The following is an 18,931-nucleotide window of genomic DNA, read 5'->3' as shown; positions in this document are numbered from 1 at the left end:
ATGGCACCGGACGAGGCCTTCGCCGGGCTACGTGGTGCGGTCGCGCTTGCCGAGGCCGCGATGGTTAACCGGTTGAATCAATTGTGTTTGAACGTGTCGTTACAGCGAGTCGGTCCTACGGTCTGGCAGTCTGGAGGGTGAGTGCTTTATCTCACCGTGTGGCCGTCCCCCGGCGGGGTTCGCCTCCGGACCGCTGCCAGCTGTCTGTGGCATTATACTGCAGAGGAGGCAGGAACCGGTAAAAGCCGGCATATACACTTCGCAGCTTCTCTGCTGCCTGCGCCGAAGTTCGGCGTTTTGTTAGAGCTGCAAAGTCAGAGGGACTTTATTGTGGAAATTGAACACACTTTTACGGTTGACCAATCAAAAACAGCCTCAGCACCCTACTCTAACCACTGACAGTTGTTGCTTGTTACCGATTACTCTTTCGCGATTCTATTTTAAACATCACAAACAACAAGTTGGATTTAGTCGGATTTCATCCAAATGCAAACAGCAAAGTTCATTTTGTGTTGTTCAATGTTAAGAAGTGTAAGATGACAGCAATTTGGGACCACAACGCAAAACGGCCACACTTTGTTTTAGTTGCAGCCTCAAATGGGTTAATTGATTTTAATTGCAGAACAAAACTCTGGCTTGAAAATAAATCCCTATTTTGCCTTCTGTTTCTGTTTGTGTCTCCTGTACCAATGATAACTCAACAGAAGAGGAGTCAGTAGAACATGTAGTTCTGAGTTGCAGGAAGTATGGGATACAGAGAGAGATGGTGAGAATTAACCTAAGGGAACTGGGGGTGCAGGAATTCCCATTAAAAGGGTGAGCAGACTGGAAGGTTCTGATTTAGAGTAACACATACAAAATGCTAGAGGAACTCAGTGGATCAGGCAGCATATACAGAAAGGAATAAATTGCCAGTGTTTTGGGCTGAGCGCCTTCATCGGGTCTGGAAAGGAAGGGGGAAGAGGTCAGAATAAGAAGGTGGGGGAAAGGGAAGGCGTACAGGTTAGAAGATGGTATGTGAAACCAGGTGAGGGAGGTGACAGATGGAAAAGGTAAAGGGCAGAAGAATAATAAGGAATCTGATAGGAGACGAGGGAGGACTGTGGGAGAAAGGGAAGGTGGAGAGGCATCAGAAGAAGGTGACAGGCAGGTAAGGAGAAGTGTTAATTGTCAGCAAGAAGGTGTTATTTGTTTGGGGTGGCTATACCAGCAGAAGACATTGGAATCAGCAGAAGAACATTAATAAGTTCGGGGTGTATACAGTGGAGATGCTGGCAGTGTTGGTTGCGTTGCGATGGGTGGAGAAAGCTAGACAAGTCAAAGTGTTGATATTCATCCTCAGTTCTAGCAAGTTTAAGGTCTTTTCACTCAAACAGTTGGCAAGATGTACTTTATGAAGTCCTTCAGTCAGTCACAAGAATTACAAATCAGGGAGGTCAAGTAAAATTTCTATGGGTTTCAGCACATGTAGGGGTGAAGAGGAATGAGAGGGTGGATGAGTTGGCAAAGAGGATGTTAAAGAAAGAAAATATAGAAATGCACATTAGTATCAATAAAGCAGAGGTTAAGTGTGTAATCTGGGAAAAAAATCAACCAAATGTGGCAAGAAAGATGGGACAAGGAGGGGAAAGGGAGGCATTTATATCAAATACAAAGAAGTGTTGCAGGTACTAGGGTAGGTAGTGGATACAGAAGAGAGGAAACTGTGTGGACTAGGTTAAGGCTGGGACACTGTGCATTAAACAAAACATTGAAAATGATAGGGAAACACCAGACAGGATTGTGTGAGGAATGTCAGGAAGAGGAGTCAGTAGAACATGTAGTTTTGTGTTGCAGGAAGTATGGGATACAAAGAGAGATGGTGAGGATTAATCTAAGGGAATTGGGGGTGCAGGAATTCACATTAAAAGGGGTGCTGGGCATGGCTGAGAGAGCACAGGTTAGGGTATTTTTAGCTTTCTTAAGGGGTACAGGGGTTTTTAATAGAATATGATGGATAAGCAGAAATAGGGTATTAGGATGGCCAAAGATGGGAGGATGAAGTGTAGGTTAGGGTATGTGTGTGTGTGGGATTGAGTGAAGGGATTTAGAACGTAAGTCTATTGAACACTTCGGAGCAGAAGGTGGCGGTAATGCACCATTAAACTGGGTGCCAACTGCCATAAAACAAGACGAAGAAGAAGAAGAAGAAGGTGTTATTTCCAATCCACACTGACTGTAGTCTCCTCCATCAGATTTCAGAATGGACAATGAACCCATGTACACTACCTCACCTTTTTTCCTTCTTTTTTTGCTTTCTTTTTGCACTGATTTAATTAATTTGTTATATATTTCTTATTGTAATTTATATTTCTTTATTACTATGTAATGCAATGTACTACTGCTGCAAAATAACAAATTTCACAATATATGACAGTGATATTAAACTTGAATCTAGTTCTGAGAAAGGATAAGGGGGCCTGAATGGGAAATGGAGAAAGAGAGGAGGGGGATGGGGGAGAAATTACCGAAAGTTAGAGAATTTGATGTTCATGCCATCAGGTTGAATGCCGTCAGGTTCTGACTGAGTCCTGAGTCTGCAAAGGTTAATTGATCTTAGCTAGTTCACCTCTGGGATCCATGCCTGATCCTGATTATTACAGAAACTTCAGTGGAAACCCTAAAAGGACCTGATGAAAATGGAAATGCATCAGGTGTAGTACATTCCATCTTAAAACACTTCCCTAACATTTGCTCAGGCTTAAATGTGAATACATTTGATAGCATCCTGAGAAATCCTTGAAATTTAGGCTAATATGCTGCCTCTCTGAGTCTGTGGGTTCAAAAGTGACTAAGGCCAATGTGGTAACTGGATGCTCATGCACAGATGGGCAGTAGGTACTTGTCAGGATGGATTGTTTGAGAGTTGGTGTGCTCCTTTCATTCACACAGGGCTTCTGTATGGATTCAAAGTCCTTGGCATCATTCTTTACCCTCCATTTTTGATTGATCATGGGACAGGTAGATACTGCATATTTTCAGGGAGTTTTAAAACTACTTTGACTGTTTCCCTCTGTCGACCTGTCACCTCTTCCTGCAATGGCTAGAAGTAGAATGTTTCAGGAGTCTGTTGTTGGGCATGGGCCTTTAATACTGCACCAAAAGCTTAAACCCTTTATCAATTTCTGTGGCTTTTCTTTTAGTCTTTACAATGTTTAATCATTAAATGTAGGGTTATGAGATGATTGTCATCTATGGGATATTGATATGTGAAACCAGCTGATATGCCTACACTAAGGTTAAAATTAATTAATTTATTAGCAGTATTAGCAGAAAAACTTGGAAAAGTGTCTAACTCAAGAGGTAAATGTAGTATATGATACTGAAAGAATTTGCATGTTGCTAAGAAGAGGATGAAGACTGAGGATTAATTTAGTTGAAGTTTAAAGTTGGAATGGATGATCAGTGATGAGCATGCAGGTAGTAGCAGGTGAGAGTAAACCAGGAAAAAACAAAAGAAATATCCTGCAAAAGAATGTAAAAGGAAGATAAAAAAAGACAATGTATACCCCTTTGAGGCAGAGACAAAGGATTATAGTGGGGAATGAGAAACCAGCAGAAATGTTAGCAATTAATTTGTGTGCCGTCAATGTGAAAGTCATAATAAACAACAGGTATTGAGTGTGAGAAACACAAAATATTGTAGTAAATATAAATAACTATATATGTTTATATAATATATAGGAATTGATCTCAGTAGGTAATAAATAGAGTTGGAGTTGTTACTGGTAGATGTGACTGTGTTCTTGACTATGTTCTTGGCTACTTATATTAATGGCTAACAAGGGCATGGGAAACCATAGAAAATCTTGAGTGTGGTGAATTGTGAATATCTTGTAGATGGTCAGAAAAGAGTAAATGCATGGTTTGGTGTTCTAGCTCATGGCAAACAAATAGCTGTATACAGCAAGGAATTAAACAGGTAAATGAGATGATGCCTTTATTACAAGAGGGGTAGAGTACAAAGCAGGAATTACGAAGTGCAGCTGTGCAGGTTTTTTTGAAACCACACTGGGGGGACTATATACAGTGTTGCTTGAATTTCCAGCATCTGCAGAATTCCTCGTGTTTACGGACTGTATACAGTTTTAGTTTCTTTTCTAAGAAAGGATATGGGAAATTTTGTGAATACTCAGCAAGTCAGGAGATATCTACGTAGACAGAAAGAGAGTTAAAATTTTGATCAATAACCTTTTGTCAGATGTCACATTTCCAGCATTTTTTTTATTATACCATTACAGTTTTGCTTTTAATAAAGGATATATGTCCCTTGGGAATGGTGCAACCAGAAAGCATTAGACTTATTCTCGGTATTCAGAGGTTCTTCTATTAGGAAAGATTTATATCACTGAAACACATTAAATTCTGAGAAAGTAGATGCTGAGAGGCACTTTCCTCGGCTGGAGTTTACAGAGTCGGGGAGCAATATCACAGAGGTAAAGTCCATCCATTTAGGAAAAGAAATTTCTCTACTTAGAAGACTGAATCTTTGGAATTCTCCACCTCTGAATATCTTCAATATTGTAATTGATAGACTTCTTGAGAGGAAATTGAAGCATATGATGGGAAAGTGACTTGGTCAGAAACCTTTTGCATGATCCCTAACTATGAATATAATGTAATTCAATGTCAAATAGAAAGAAGCACAATGGTGAGACCAAGGAGACGGGGTCATATACAAGGGTTCCATGTGTTCTCCTCCCTAGCATTAAGTATCCTTAGAATCCATAAAAAAGAACTTGCAACAATAAAAACGTAACGACATCTGTGGGACTTTGATGTTATTAGGATACTTCTTCTTCACAGCAGCACAGTCAGACCTGTTGCCAAGTGACCAAAGGCCAGGACATGGAGATATGTTTCAAAGAATATCTTAGAAGAAGAATGAGAGCTATGAAGATGTTAGGGAGGATTGTCCAGAATTGAAGGAGTAGACAGTTGATGCTCAAGAGGCCATAATAGTAAAAACAGATTTCTGGGAAGCTGTAAGTATCTTAGGACGATTCAAACTGATGGATGTATTCAAAACCAAAGATGGAAATTTCGGATTCCAAGCATTTGAATAGCAGAATATCAGAATGTTACTGTACAGATAAGTTCTGGTAATGTGATGGTATGTTCCTAAGAAACCTCATATTATAGGACTTCTTGTTATAGAATAATAAGGTGTAATTACCTTTAAAGCTCAGATTTAAACAGGTTTACCTGATCACAATTGTGCTATAAACAATACAGCCCATGTAATACAAATGATGTTTCCTAATCCGTCAGTTGTGTTATATTCAATTTGTGTTATGGAAACAAGCGTCGTAGCATAACTACCTGTAACTGAATCAAGAGCATTGAGGGGAACACATCTTCAAAACCAGGTCAGCAGGGATGATTATATAATGGCAAGGAAACCCGAAAAGAAGGCTGAACAGAGACCAACAAGCAGCATAAGGCATCAAAATAGTATCAGATAGCAGAGAATGCATCAATAGGTTCTATTCCAGAGCATGCATTAAAGATTAGATCGGCAAAGCAAGTACAGCAGATTCTAGTTAATTGGGACACATCGGGACCAATACATTTTGGCCCAATTAAGCGGCTGCCCCAATAAGCTGAAGTTTCATAGAAATAGTTAAAAAGGTCTAAAAAAGATAAACTACTGTTTAATGGAGTAAAAAATATGTACTTAAATAAAATACAGAACAAATTAGATTACTACCAATATTACTACAGTACATAAAACTGTGTATTAGTTCTTAATAGTTATTAATGGAGAAATTCATCCAGTGTACACTGTCGTGTTCTTTTGACTACAAGTGAACAAAATCAATGCAAGCACCTACAGCAGATTATTAACAGCCGTTATACAATCCTTTTGATAATTACATCGCCAAATGTTCATTTTCATTTTTCATAACTTGCTGAAGTAGCGTAATTGTTGCATTTTCATTCCTGGCCATTTCTGGCAACTCCAAGCCTGAATGCTTGAAACTACAGTGAGCAAAACGGTTCTGAATTGTCTTACTGCTTACTGTAGCATGGTGTAGTGTCTATTGGCCAGACAATTGCTCGCAACTGACACTAGTTAGAAACTGTTCGGCAACAGTCTCCTGTCCCAATTAAGTGGCAACGTGTCCCAAATAAACAAATGGAATCTGGCAATTTTTTCAATCATTTTTTGTTCTTTATGAGTTATCCCAAATAAGCAGCTGTCACAATTAACAGATGGCCCAGTTAACCAGAATCCACTCACAAGCAGGAGTAAGTCTGCAGATGCTGAAAATTCAAGCAACACACACAAAATGCTGGAGGAACTCAGCAGATCAGGCAGCATCTATGGAAAACAGTATTACCGACATTTTGGGCCAAAATCCTTCGGCAAGACAGGAATAAAAAAAACTGAGGAGTAGATTTAAAAGGTGGGGGTAGGGGAGAGAGAAACACCAGGTGATAGGTGAACTCTGAAGGGGGAGGGGTGAAGTAAAGAGCTGGGAAGTTGATTGGTGAAAAGACAGAAGACCATGGAAGAAAGATAAGTGGGGAGGAGTACCAGAGGGAGGCAATAGGTGGGCTAGGAGATAGGCTGAGAGAGGGAAATGGTGAAGGAGAGGGAGCAGGGATGGGGGGAGGCAGTACCGGAGGTTTGAGAAATCAATGTTCATGTATCAGGTTGGAGGCTACCCAAATGGAATACAAGGTGTTGTTCCTCCAAATTAAGTGTAGCCTCATCACGACAGTGGAGGAGACCCAACGTAGATTGGGAGACTACTTCACCTACGCTCTGTCTGCCCGAAAAAGTGGGATCTCCCAGTGGCAAACCAGTTTAATTCCACTTCCCATTCCCATTTTGATATGTCTCCACTGTCATGATAAGGCCACTTAGGTTGGAGGAAAAACACCTTGCATTCCTTTTTGGTAACCTCCAACCTGATGGCATGAACATTGATTTCTCGAACTTCCAGTAATGACCCCCCCACCTCCCCTCTCCTTCACCATTTCCCATCTCTTCTTCCCTCTCTCAGCCTATCTCCTTGTCTGCCCATCGACTTCCTCTGGTGCTGCTCTCCGCTTTTCTTTCTTCCATGGTCTTCTGTCTCTTTCACCTATCAACTTCCCAGCTCTTTACTTCACCCCTCCCCTCTCAGGTTTCACCTCTCACCTTGTTTCTCTCTCCCATCCCCTCCCCTCCCCCCACCTTTTAAACCTACTTCTCTGCTGTTTCTCTCCTGTCTTGCCAAAGGGTTTCAGCCCGAAACGTCGACAGTACTCTTTTCCATAGATGCTGAGTTCCTCCAACATGTTGTGTGTGTTAACCAGAATCCATGATACTAGAACTTTTCATTTCCTTAGGAGGTAGTCTTGATGGGCAAAAAGACAACTTTCTACATGGGTTCTCAGAGCTGTCCTATCAGTCCCTTTCCCCCACATTTCCCTGTAACCAATCCCTTTCAACATATTGATCAACTCCCAGCTCTCTGGGCACACATACCCCCCCCCCACCCCCGGGCAATTGTGACCAGTTATCAGCATGCCATTGGGATGTGGGAGGTCACACGGAGAACAAACAAGCTCATTGCAAATGTACTCAAGGTCAAGATTGAACCCCTTCACACGAGTTCTGCAGCAGCAGCTACAAACTGTTGGGTCACTGTACTGCCCAACAGTAAGGAGGAGCTGGTATCTTCTCTCTTGTTCCTCCCACCCTTTTGTTCAATCAATATCATGATCATCTTACTCTTTGTTCCCAGTTCCTGTAATGGATGTGCAAGGAAAGAGAAAATGAACTGCCAGTCGAAGTGGTGGATGCCGTTTCAATTTCAACATTTAAGAGAAGCCTGGATAAGTACATGGATGGGAGGGGTATAGTCCAGGAGCAGATCAATGGGTGTAGGCAGAATAATAGTTTGGCACAGACTAAATGGGCCAAAGGGCCTGCTTCTATGCTGTTCTGGACAATGTTTCTCACCTTCTGCATCCCACCTTGGCTGAACAGAGGAGCCCTTTTAATAGTAGACTAAGACAACAGTGCTGCTCCAAAAAGCACTACAGGAAGTCATTCTTACCCTCGGCAGTTATGAGTCAACCTATAGCCAGAGAAGTGATGACCCCCTCCTGTTAGCCAGTTTGAGGTATCCTTTTTTTTAAAAAAATCTTACTTTGCTTCTAGTATTTGTATATCTGTGCACTTGTATTGCTACTGTTAACTTCTTTGAGATCAATAAAATATCTATCTATCTATCTAGTGCTCTATGAATGGCATGGACATTTACAGATATGTACTGCTTTATAGGGAAACCATGACGATTGAATGAGTTTGCACCTATTAATCTGGTGGTGGCACTATTCCACAGCTAGAACAGAATTCAAATTGAAGAGAACACAATGTCAAGAGGGCTGTCTCTTTTCTGTTGTAAGATTAAAGTATTAGATGAAGGTTGGACATTGAGGCTTGGTCTTATCGCTTTGCTAATGTGATGTCTGTACATTATGGAAAGATGTGATTACACTGGAGGGGGTGCAGATGTGATTAGAGGATGGTACCAATTTTACCAGGACAGTAAAATTGTAGCTGTGAGGAAAGATTGGGTAAGGTAGGATTGTTTTCTTTAGAACAATGAAGTCTGAGGGAAAATTGAATTGAGGCATTATGAGGGGCTTGGACAGAGTAAATAGGAAGACTATATTTCTGTTGAAGGAGAAGTCAAAATGTACGGGGAAGAGTTTTGATAAACTCTTATGCTAGAGAGAGATGGGTCTGGGACTCTGTCTGAATTGATGGGAGACATGGAAACCCTCATAACATTTAAAGAGGACTTAGATATGTACTCAAAGAACTGAGACATTTTTTTGTAACTCTAAAAGTACAATGGCCAGATGGCTTCCTTTCAGACTACATATTTTCTGTGCTTGGAGAATGGTGTGTAGCAGGAGAAATTTTCCATCAGCTTATTGAAAGATTAACCAACTGTGACAGTAATGATTCTTAAAAGATTATTTTACATCCTGTTGACATCACTGACAATGCCTAGATTACTGAAAAAGGGAAAAAATTAGTAAGCCATCTTGATGGGTCTAGAATCACATAGGGAACAAATTCCTTCACCAGTAGTTTCATGTAACTTCTTGGTCCATTAATTACTGTTAATTATTACAGATTAATTTTTTGGTTTAATTCCCCAGCTGCCAAGGTGGAATTCAAATTTGTGTGCCTACACAATTGTTCTAGGCTATTCAGTGCTATTCCGGTAGGTTAACTAGTCAGCAGATATCCAGGATCTTATGAGGTGAGCTTGGAGTCAGTTCTATGGAAAATTCTGGAGTGGGTTTGATGCCTACATGTTCTGATTCTGAGATGGGATTTCAACAATTACAATTAAGAGCTCATTCCAGTGTAACTGAATTGATTAGATTATTGGATAAATTAATTATTTTGGTTGCATCAACATTAAAATGATGAAGTATAGGCCATTTCACCCATTGAGTCTGCTCTGCCATTTCATCATGGCTGATCCACTTTGCCTCTCAGCCTCAATCTCCTCCATTGTCCCCATATCCCTTCATGCCCTGACTACTCTAGAATCTATCAACCTCTTCCTTAAATAAACCCAATGGCTTGGCCTCCACAGCCACCTTTGGCAACAAATTCCACAGATTCACCACTCTCTAGCTAAGGAAATTCCTCCTCTATTCCATTCTAAATGGACATCCCTCTGTGGCTGTGTCCTCTGGTCCTAGACTCCCTCACCATAGGAGACATCCTCTCCACATCCACTCTATTGAGGCCTTTCAAAATTCGATAGAAGAATCAGGGGTGTCTTCATTGAAACCTGACTTCTAGTGCATACAGGCTCAGAGCCATCAAATGCACCTCATATGATAAGACTTTTATGAACCTTCTTTGAACCCTCTCAAATGTCAGCACATGCTTTCTTTGATAAAGGTCCCAAAACTACTCACAAACCTCCAAGTGAAGCTTCATCAGTGCCTTATAAAGCATCAACATTACATCCTTGCTTTTATATTCACATCACAAATTTCACGTCAGATGCTGGTGATAATAAACCTGATTCTGATTCTGATATTCTAGTCCCCTTGAAATGAATGCTAACATTGCATTTGCCTTCCTCACCACTGACTAAACTTACAAATTAACCTTTAGGACTCCCAAGTCCCTTTCCACCTAAGATGTTTTAATTTTCTCTCCATTTAGAAAATAGTCTACACTTTTATTTCTTCTACCAAAGTGCATGATCATACATTTCCCACAGTGTATTCCATCTGCTACTTTGCCCATTCTCCTAATCTGTCTAAGTCCTTCTGTAGCCTCTCTGCTTCCTCAACACTATCTGGCCCTCCACTTATTTTACTATTGGCCACAAAGCCATCAATTCCATCATCCAAATCATTGATACATAACGTAAAAAGAAGCAGTCCCAACACAGACCCTTGTGGAACATCATTAGTCATTGGCAGCCAACGAGAAAAATCTCCCTTTATTCCCACGCTTTGCCACCTGCTAATCAGCCAGTGCTCTATCCATGCCAGTATCATTCCTGTAATACCATGTGCTCTTAACTTGTGTGGCAGCTCCACAATGACCTTTTAAAAATCCAAGCACACAACATCCACTGATTCTCCTTTGTCTATCCTGAGTGTTATTTCTTCAAAGAATTCCAACAGATTTGTGAGATAAGATTTTCACTTTAGGAAACCTTGCTAACTATGGCCTATTTTATCACGTGCCTCCAAGTACCCCAAATACACATCCTTAACAATCAACTCCAACATCAACACTGAGACCAGACTAGTTAACCTATAGTTTACTTTCTCTCCCTTCTTGAAGAGTGAAGTGACATTTGCAATTTTCTAGTCTTCTGGAACCATTCCAGAATCTAGTGATTATTGAAAGATCATTACTGATGCCTCCACACTCTCTTCAGCCACCTCTTTCAGAACCCCGGCATCTATACCTTCTGATCAGGTGACTTATCTGTCTAAAGACCTTTCAGTTTACAAGAATTTTCTCTCTAGTAAGTGTACTGTATCTTCACACACCTTATAACCCCGACTCCTGGAACTTCCACCAAATTGCTAGTGTCTTCCACAGTAAAGATTGATGCAAAATACAGGTGTCCCCCGCTTTTCGAATGTTCGCTTTACAAAACCTCACTGTTGCAAAAGACCTACATTAGTACCCTGTTTTTGCTTTCAGAAGGTGTTTTCACTGTTAGGAAAAAAAGCAACGTGCAATAAAAAATTCAGCGCACGCCCCAAGCAGCCGCTCTCCCCTGGATCCGGAACTGCATTCTCACCGGCATTGCTTAGACACATGTCTGTGAGCAGCTGTTTGCAAGATGAGTTCTAAGGTATTGGAAAAGCCTGAAAAAGCTTGTAAGGGTGTTACACTTAGCGTAAAACTAGACATAATTAAGCGTTTCGATCATGGTGAACGAAGCAAGGACAAAGTGAGTTTGGCTTGTGGAAGCTGACGAACATGATGTTGAAGGGGTTTTGGCATCCCATGACTAAGAACTGATAGATGAAGAGCTGATGCAATTGGAAGAGGAAAGGATAACAATCGAAACCGAATGCAGTAGCGAAATGAACGTGAAGCAACTACGTGAGATTTTCACTGCAATGATAAAGTATGACTTTAATTTTGAAAGGGTACGTAGGTTTAGGGGATATTTGCAAGATGATTTGAGTGCTTACAAAGAAGTGTATGATAGAAAAATGCACGAGGCTCAGGAATCAAGCAAGCCTTCCACATCAACCACAGCATGTGACGAACCTCGACCTTTGTCATTGAGGCAGGCAGTCATAGGAGAAGATGAGCTGCCTGCTGTAATGGAAACAGATGACGGGATGACATCCCAGTGTCCCACTACCCCAACACCCAGGCCGCGGACAGATACTGTACCAATTCGCAGAGAATGCAGCAGTAGCCGGGAGGCACACTGCACATCTTTAAGAAAAAAGCTGAAATAAACATGCTAATTAATTAGGTGCCACCCCACACGTAAATGCTGGCCCAGATCAGAAGCGATGCAATCGGCAATCAGCACTGATCTGGGCCGACAATTACGTGTCGGGCGGCACCTAATTAATTAGCATGTTTATTTCGGCTTTTTTCTTAAAGATGTGCTGTTCCTCCCGGCTACCGCTGGACCCCTGCATGCCTCGCGGCAATGTATCGCTCGGCGGCCTGGAGGGTGGGGGTCATTGCACCACCCAACCTGCGACGACTCAGTCTAACACACCATCATCCGTGTGCTCGGTGCTGTCTTCCCAATTCTGGTAAGTGATACTACACTGTACATACATTATTTCTACTTTATATCGGCTGTGTATTTTTACGTGTTATTTGGTATGATTTGGCAGCTTCATAGCTTAAAGGTTACTGGGGAGCGCTTGCGCCGCGTTTTTGCCGACAGCGCTTGCGTGAGATTTTCGCTACGGAGAGCAGTGCAGTAATGATTGTGGAAAAGTATTTCTACTTTATATAGGCTGTGTATTTATCATATCATTCCTGTTTTTACTATGTGTTACTGTTATTTTAGGTTTTATGTGTTATTTGGCATGATTTGGTAGTTTGTTTTTGGGTCTGCGAACGCTCACAAAATTTTCCCATATAAATAAATGGTAGTTGCTTCTTTGCTTTACGACATTTCGGCTTACGAACCGTTTCATAGGAACGCTCTACCTTCGGATGGCGGAGGAAACCTGTACTTAGTTTGTCCACCATTTCCTTGTCTCGCATTACTACCTCTCCAGCATCAATTTCCATTGGTCCGAAACCTACTCCTGCTTCTCTTTTACACTTTATATATCTGAAGAAACTTTTGGTATCCTCTTTAATATTATTGGCTAGCTTACCTTCGTATTCCATCTTTTGCTTCTTCATGACTTCTTAGTTGCCCTCTGTTGGTTGTTAAAATCTTCTCAATCCTCCAACTTCCCACTAAATTTTGCTCTATTATATGCCCTCTTCTTAGCTTTTATGTTGGTTATCATTTCTCTTGTCAGCCATGGTTGCATCATCCTGCCTTTAGAATACTTCTTCTTTGGGGTGTATCTATCCTGCACCTTCCGAATTGCTCTCAGAAGTTCCAGCCATTGCTCTTCTACCATCATCCTTGCTAGTGTCCCTTTCTAATCAATTTTAGCCAGCTCCTCTCTCATGCCTCTGTAATTCCCTTTATTCCATTGTAGTACTGATACATCTGACCTTAGCATCTCTTTCTCAAATTGCTAGGTGAATTCTTATCATATTGCATCATTTATTTATTGCAAGACTAAAATCCTTACATTTACTTATATATAAATGTACTTAATCTCATTGGATTATCTCTGAAAGATAGAACTGTTAACCTCAAGGTGTAGGTTGCTTGTTTTGATACTGTCTGGCTCTGACTCTTCTCTCTTCCTTAAGGTGTGACAAAGATTTTGTGAAACCATGGCAAATTGGTCTGAACCTGAAGATCTAAGTAAGTCATTAGTTTTTCATCTGCATGAAGGCACTCCTGAAATCATCCGGGATGTCCTCCTTGAACGTGGTTGGGTGGAATTCGATGAAAAAGTACAAGATAAAGATGACTGGAATCTATATTGGCGATCTGGTTTTTCCAATGCCGAATATGAGAACATCATGCCTTGGCAAAGACTGGTCCACTACCCTAACAGCATGGGCATTACTCGAAAGGACAACCTTGCTCGTAATTTGAAGCGTATGTTAGGGATTTATGGACCTAATATATATAACTTCAGCCCTGTAGCTTTCATCCTTCCCAATAACTACACCAAATTTGTTGCTGAATATACAAAAGACAAAAAGGCTAATGGAGGAAAGCCAGGATACTGGATCTGCAAGCCTGTGGATCTCTCGCGTGGCAGAGGAATATTTATATTTCAAGATATCAAAGACCTGACATACAGTGGTTCTGTTATAGTGCAGAAATACATCACGAATCCCCTTCTCATCTCTGGTTATAAATTTGATTTGCGAATCTATGTTTGTGTCACCAGTTTCTCGCCATTGACAGTTTATATTTACCAAGAAGGTTTGGTGAGGTTTGGGACAGAAAAATATAATCTCTCATCGCTAGACAACATATATGCTCATTTAACAAATACTAGCATCAATAGATTTGGACCCTCTTATACAATGGATAAAGAACGTGTTGGTTCAGGTTGTAAATGGACAATGAGCCAATTCCGTGCTTTTTTACACAGTCTGAATATAAATGAACTACTAATGTGGCAGAGGATAAGCAATATTGTAACAATGACATTGCTTACAATTAGTCCTTCAATTCCATCCCCTCCTAACTGTCTTGAACTGTTTGGTTTTGATATCCTGATAGACGATAACATAAAGCCATGGCTTTTAGAAGTAAATTATAGCCCAGCACTAATGATAGAGTGCAATGCTGATGTGGTAGTGAAGAAGGAACTATTATACGACCTCATTGATTTGCTGAACTACAAAGAGATAGACACATTGCGCCAGAGAGGTTACCCAAGATCATGGCAATATAATACCTTGTCTCGTAGCTATCCTTCCTTCTGCATAATTAACTCTCACAGAAATCTTCATTCCAGCATGTCTGAAAGAAGAAAAGGGCCTTTGAAAGAAACTTGGTCTTCCAGCATGCACAACCATTCACTGCTACTCTGCCACAAAAGTTGTAGCCAGTCTGTTGTGTGCAACGAAAGTTCTGCCAGTGAAGACCCATTAATGGACTCTACAAAACCAGAAGTGGAAAACAAATCCCCCCGGAGCAGCAAACTGCACCGCTCTTCTGAAGAATGCATCAAAAAGGTGCGTGGTCCCAGGGGTGGAGGATCTGTCCATTGTTCAGAAACCAGGGAAAGCAGAAAGTTCACCAGACAACTGCCAAAGAAGACCTTGACCTCACAGTTGAGAGAAAATTTGAATAAAAGTTTGAATTTCCCACTTTGTACACAAAATACTATTGACAGGACAAGGCTGCTGGAAGCACATAATGCACTGACTGAACAGAATTTTCCTAAAATGAGTCCACGGCTCCCTACCCTTATGTTGAAGTATGATTTGTCATCTTTCCCACAGTACAGCATTTCAGATTATGACAAGAAGCCCATAACTCGTATAGGTGACTTCATCCTGACATTCCCATTTAATGAAGTGACTCTGAAGGCATCTCAGAATCCCTTAAACATGAGGGTAATAATACAGGAACTGCAGAAGTTGCTGAAGAGACAGATGTTCAGGGAAACAAAGACTACAAAAAAAAAGTCTGAACCCCATCCTGAAAACTTCTTTAATAGAAGAGAGTACTTTGACCCTTTGTTGTGGGGGCCACGCAACCCTCCATTGCTCAGTGAATACTTCTCAGAAAACTAAATATTTGAACATATGCATTATTCTAGTTGAGTCAATTCTAGGATACTGAGATACATACTAGGATGTGCCTATGCATCCTATGCATCATCTGTACAAATAAAAATAGATTATAGTTTGGAGATTTTCCTATATCTTTTTTAAAAATGGAAAACAAATATTTATTGGTCTGATTTATTTGAGCCAACTGTCAAGCAATTCAAAACTCACTTCATTTCCAGCAGTATTTTTCGCCAGTGATTGGAACAAAGAAATGATTGCATTTGCACAATAGACTATGTTCTGCATAGCAGTCACGTGGCCAGGAAGTGATGTGACCTTAATAAAACCAGCTGTTTACAGAGTTATGATGCAACATAGTTTGTGGACATTTTTTTATAGTGTACTTGAAATCCTATGCTGGAGGAAACTTTAAATAATGAACTTTTAAAATCTTTTTCACTGTGTTATGTAACTTTGACAGATCACTTGCCTCAATTATCAGCACTGACTCTGAGTGATTAATTGACTTTAATAAAAGATATGCATTTGATTTGTGTTTAATACATTTTACTTTTCCACAACTGCAGCAAATAGTGAAAAATTAATGTAATCCCTGAATAAAATTCATGTTCATATTCAAATGCTGTATTATGGAGTCACTTTTCATATGAATTATTGACTTTTTAAAACTGTGTAGTTCATTCACCGTTTTGCAGGATGCTTATGTACGTTAAAGGGTCGCACTGGACTTCCTTCATAGGTCGCTTTCTATTCAACTGCTTGACACTGACACTATATGAATCATGTATGCTAAGATTATAATGAATTGGATGCAATTTACAGTACTGTATTTGTAGTTACTGTTGAGAATTATAATATTCCATTGTACTCTGTAGAGGGACCATAATAATATTTTTATTCATTGTCTTTCTGATTTACCTGTCAGTCTTCTGTTTACTGTATATCTAATCTGATATTAATCTGAACATGCCAAGCTATCTACCCAAAACAGAAATATGGGAAAATGCTTCCAATCACAAGCACAATAAGTTCTCTTTGTCCCTTACCTGTTTCTGTTTCAAATGACGCAACCCAAAACCTTTAAGACAATTGGAATTCTAACTGTAAATTAGATATACACTTTAACTTTATTTTCCCTAATTTAACTGCTGATAAATAAACTATATTAATACCTTAAGCATTGTGAATAATTATATTTGGTTTCAACATCTTAGGAAAGTTTGCGTATCAACATCAACAGAAATGTTAACGCTGTAGCCCACTGAGTCTGTCCCTGTTATTCAAAGTAGAAACACTACTCAGTAGCATTCCATGTTATCAAAATTGCAGCTTTGCAGAACATTCTATAGAAGGCCAATTTAATTCTGTCAGTACATAAAACTGTCAAGTTTGCCTCCCAGGATGTTTCAGATGGCATCCAAGATACCCTGCAGTGGGAGGGAGAACAGCCAGAGGTCATGGTAAATATTGGTACCAATGACATAGGTAGGGAAAGGGAGGAGGTCCAGAAAACAGACTACAGGGAGTTAGGAAGGAAGTCGAGAAGCAGGACCGTAAAGGTAGTAATCTCGGGACACGCGACAGTAAGAATAGGAATAGAATGAGGTGGAGGATAAATGCGTGGCTGAGGGATTGGAGCATAGAAACATAGAAACATAGAAAATAGGTGCAGGAGTAGGCCATTCGGCCCTTCGAGCCTGCACCACCATTTATTATGATCATGGCTGATCATCCAACTCAGAACCCCGCCCCAGCCTTCCCTCCATACCCCCTGATCCCCGTAGCCACAAGGGCCATATCTAACTCCCTCTTAAATATAGCCAATGAGCTGGCCTCAACTGTTTCCTGTGGCAGAGAATTCCACAGATTCACCACTCTCTGTGTGAAGAAGTTTTTCCTAATCTCGGTCCTAAAAGGCTTCCCCTTTATCCCCAAACTGTGACCCCTCGTTCTGGACTTCTCCAACATCGGGAACAATCTTCCTGCATCTAGCCTGTCCAATCCCTTTAGGATTTTATACGTTTCAATCAGATCCCCCCTCAATCTTCTAAATTCCAACGAGTACAAGCCCAGTTCATCCAGTCTTTCTTCATATGAAAGTCCTACCATCCCAGGAATCTATCTGGTGAACCTTCTTTGTACTCCCTCTATGGCAAGGATGTCTTTCCTCAGATTAGGGGACCAAAACTGCACACAATACTCCAGGTGTGGTCTCACCAAGGCCTTGTACAACTGCAGTAGTACCTCCCTGCTCCTGTACTCGAATCCTCTCGCTATAAATGCCAGCATACCATTCGCCTTTTTCACCACCTGCTGTACCTGCATGCCCACTTTCAATGACTGGTGTATAATGACACCCAGGTCTCATTGCACCTCCCCTTTTCCTAATCGGCCACCATTCAGATAATAATCTGTTTTTCTATTTTTGCCACCAAAGTGGATAACTTCACATTTATCCACATTAAATTGCATCTGCCATGAATTTGCCCACTCACCTAACCTATCCAAGTCACCCTGCATCCTCTTAGCATCCTCCTCACAGCTAACACTGCCACCCAGCTTCGTGTCATCCGCAAACTTGGAGATGCTGCATTTAATTCCCTCATCCAAGTCATTAATATATATTGTAAACAACTGGGGTCCCAGCACTGAGCCTTGCGGTACCCCACTAGTCACTGCCTGCCATTCTGAAAAGGTCCCGTTTATTCCCACTCTTTGCTTCCTGTCTGCTAACCAATTCTCCACCCACACCAATACCTTACCCCCAATACCGTGTGCTTTAAGTTTGCACACTAATCTCCTGTGTGGGACCTTGTCAAAAGCCTTTTGAAAATCCAAATATACCACATCCACTGGTTCTCCCCTATCCACTCTACTAGTTACATCCTCAAAAAATTCTATGAGATTCGTCAGACATGATTTTCCTTTCACAAATCCATGCTGACTTTGTCCGATGATTTCACCGCTTTCCAAATGTGCTGTTATCACATCTTTGATAACTGACTCCAGCAGTTTCCCCACCACCGACGTTAGGCTAACCGGTCTATAATTCCCTGGTTTCTCTCTCCCTCCTTTTTTAAAAAGTGGAGTTACATTAGCCACCCTCCAATCCTCAGGAACTAGTCCAGAATCTAAAGAGTTTTGAAAAATTATCACTAATGCATCCACTATTTCTTGGGCTACTTCCTTAAGCACTCTAGGATGCAGACCATCTAGCCCTGGGGATTTATCTGCCTTCAATCCCTTCAATTTACCTAACACCACTTCCCTACTAACATGTATTTCGCTCAGTTCCTCCATCTCACTGGACCCTCTGTCCCCTACTATTTCTGGAAGATTATTTATGTCCTCCTTAGTGAAGACAGAACCAAAGTAATTATTCAATTGGTCTGCCATGTCCTTGCTCCCCATAATCAATTCACCTGTTTCTGTCTGTAGGGGACCTACATTTGTCTTTACCAGTCTTTTCCTTTTTACATATCTATAAAAGCTTTTACAGTCAGTTTTTATGTTCCC

At 40.8% G+C, this 18,931-nt stretch overlaps 1 protein-coding gene across 2 annotated transcripts; it reads left to right on the top strand.

Moving 5' to 3' along the window:
* ttll2 (tubulin tyrosine ligase-like family, member 2) lies at positions 1–16,561 on the top strand. 2 transcript variants are annotated; one of them, XM_072267165.1, is made up of 2 exons: positions 1–137; positions 13,463–16,561. In XM_072267165.1, the coding sequence occupies exon 2, from the start codon at positions 13,487–13,489 to the stop codon at positions 15,413–15,415; it is 1,929 nt and encodes a 642-aa protein (XP_072123266.1). In that variant the 5' UTR covers positions 1–137; positions 13,463–13,486; the 3' UTR covers positions 15,416–16,561. The 2 variants fall into 2 exon arrangements, with proteins under 2 accessions (XP_072123266.1, XP_072123267.1); XM_072267166.1 differs by lacking the exon at positions 1–137 and adding an exon at positions 12,257–12,327.
* The last annotated feature ends 2,370 nt before the right edge of the window (positions 16,562–18,931 follow it).

The sequence above is a fragment of the Mobula birostris genome, chromosome 8 (assembly GCF_030028105.1).
Source record: "Mobula birostris isolate sMobBir1 chromosome 8, sMobBir1.hap1, whole genome shotgun sequence".
In the NCBI taxonomy this organism is placed as follows: domain Eukaryota; kingdom Metazoa; phylum Chordata; class Chondrichthyes; order Myliobatiformes; family Myliobatidae; genus Mobula; species Mobula birostris.
Note: the sequence above shows the minus strand (reverse complement) of the source record. Positions and strands in the feature narration are given on the sequence as shown.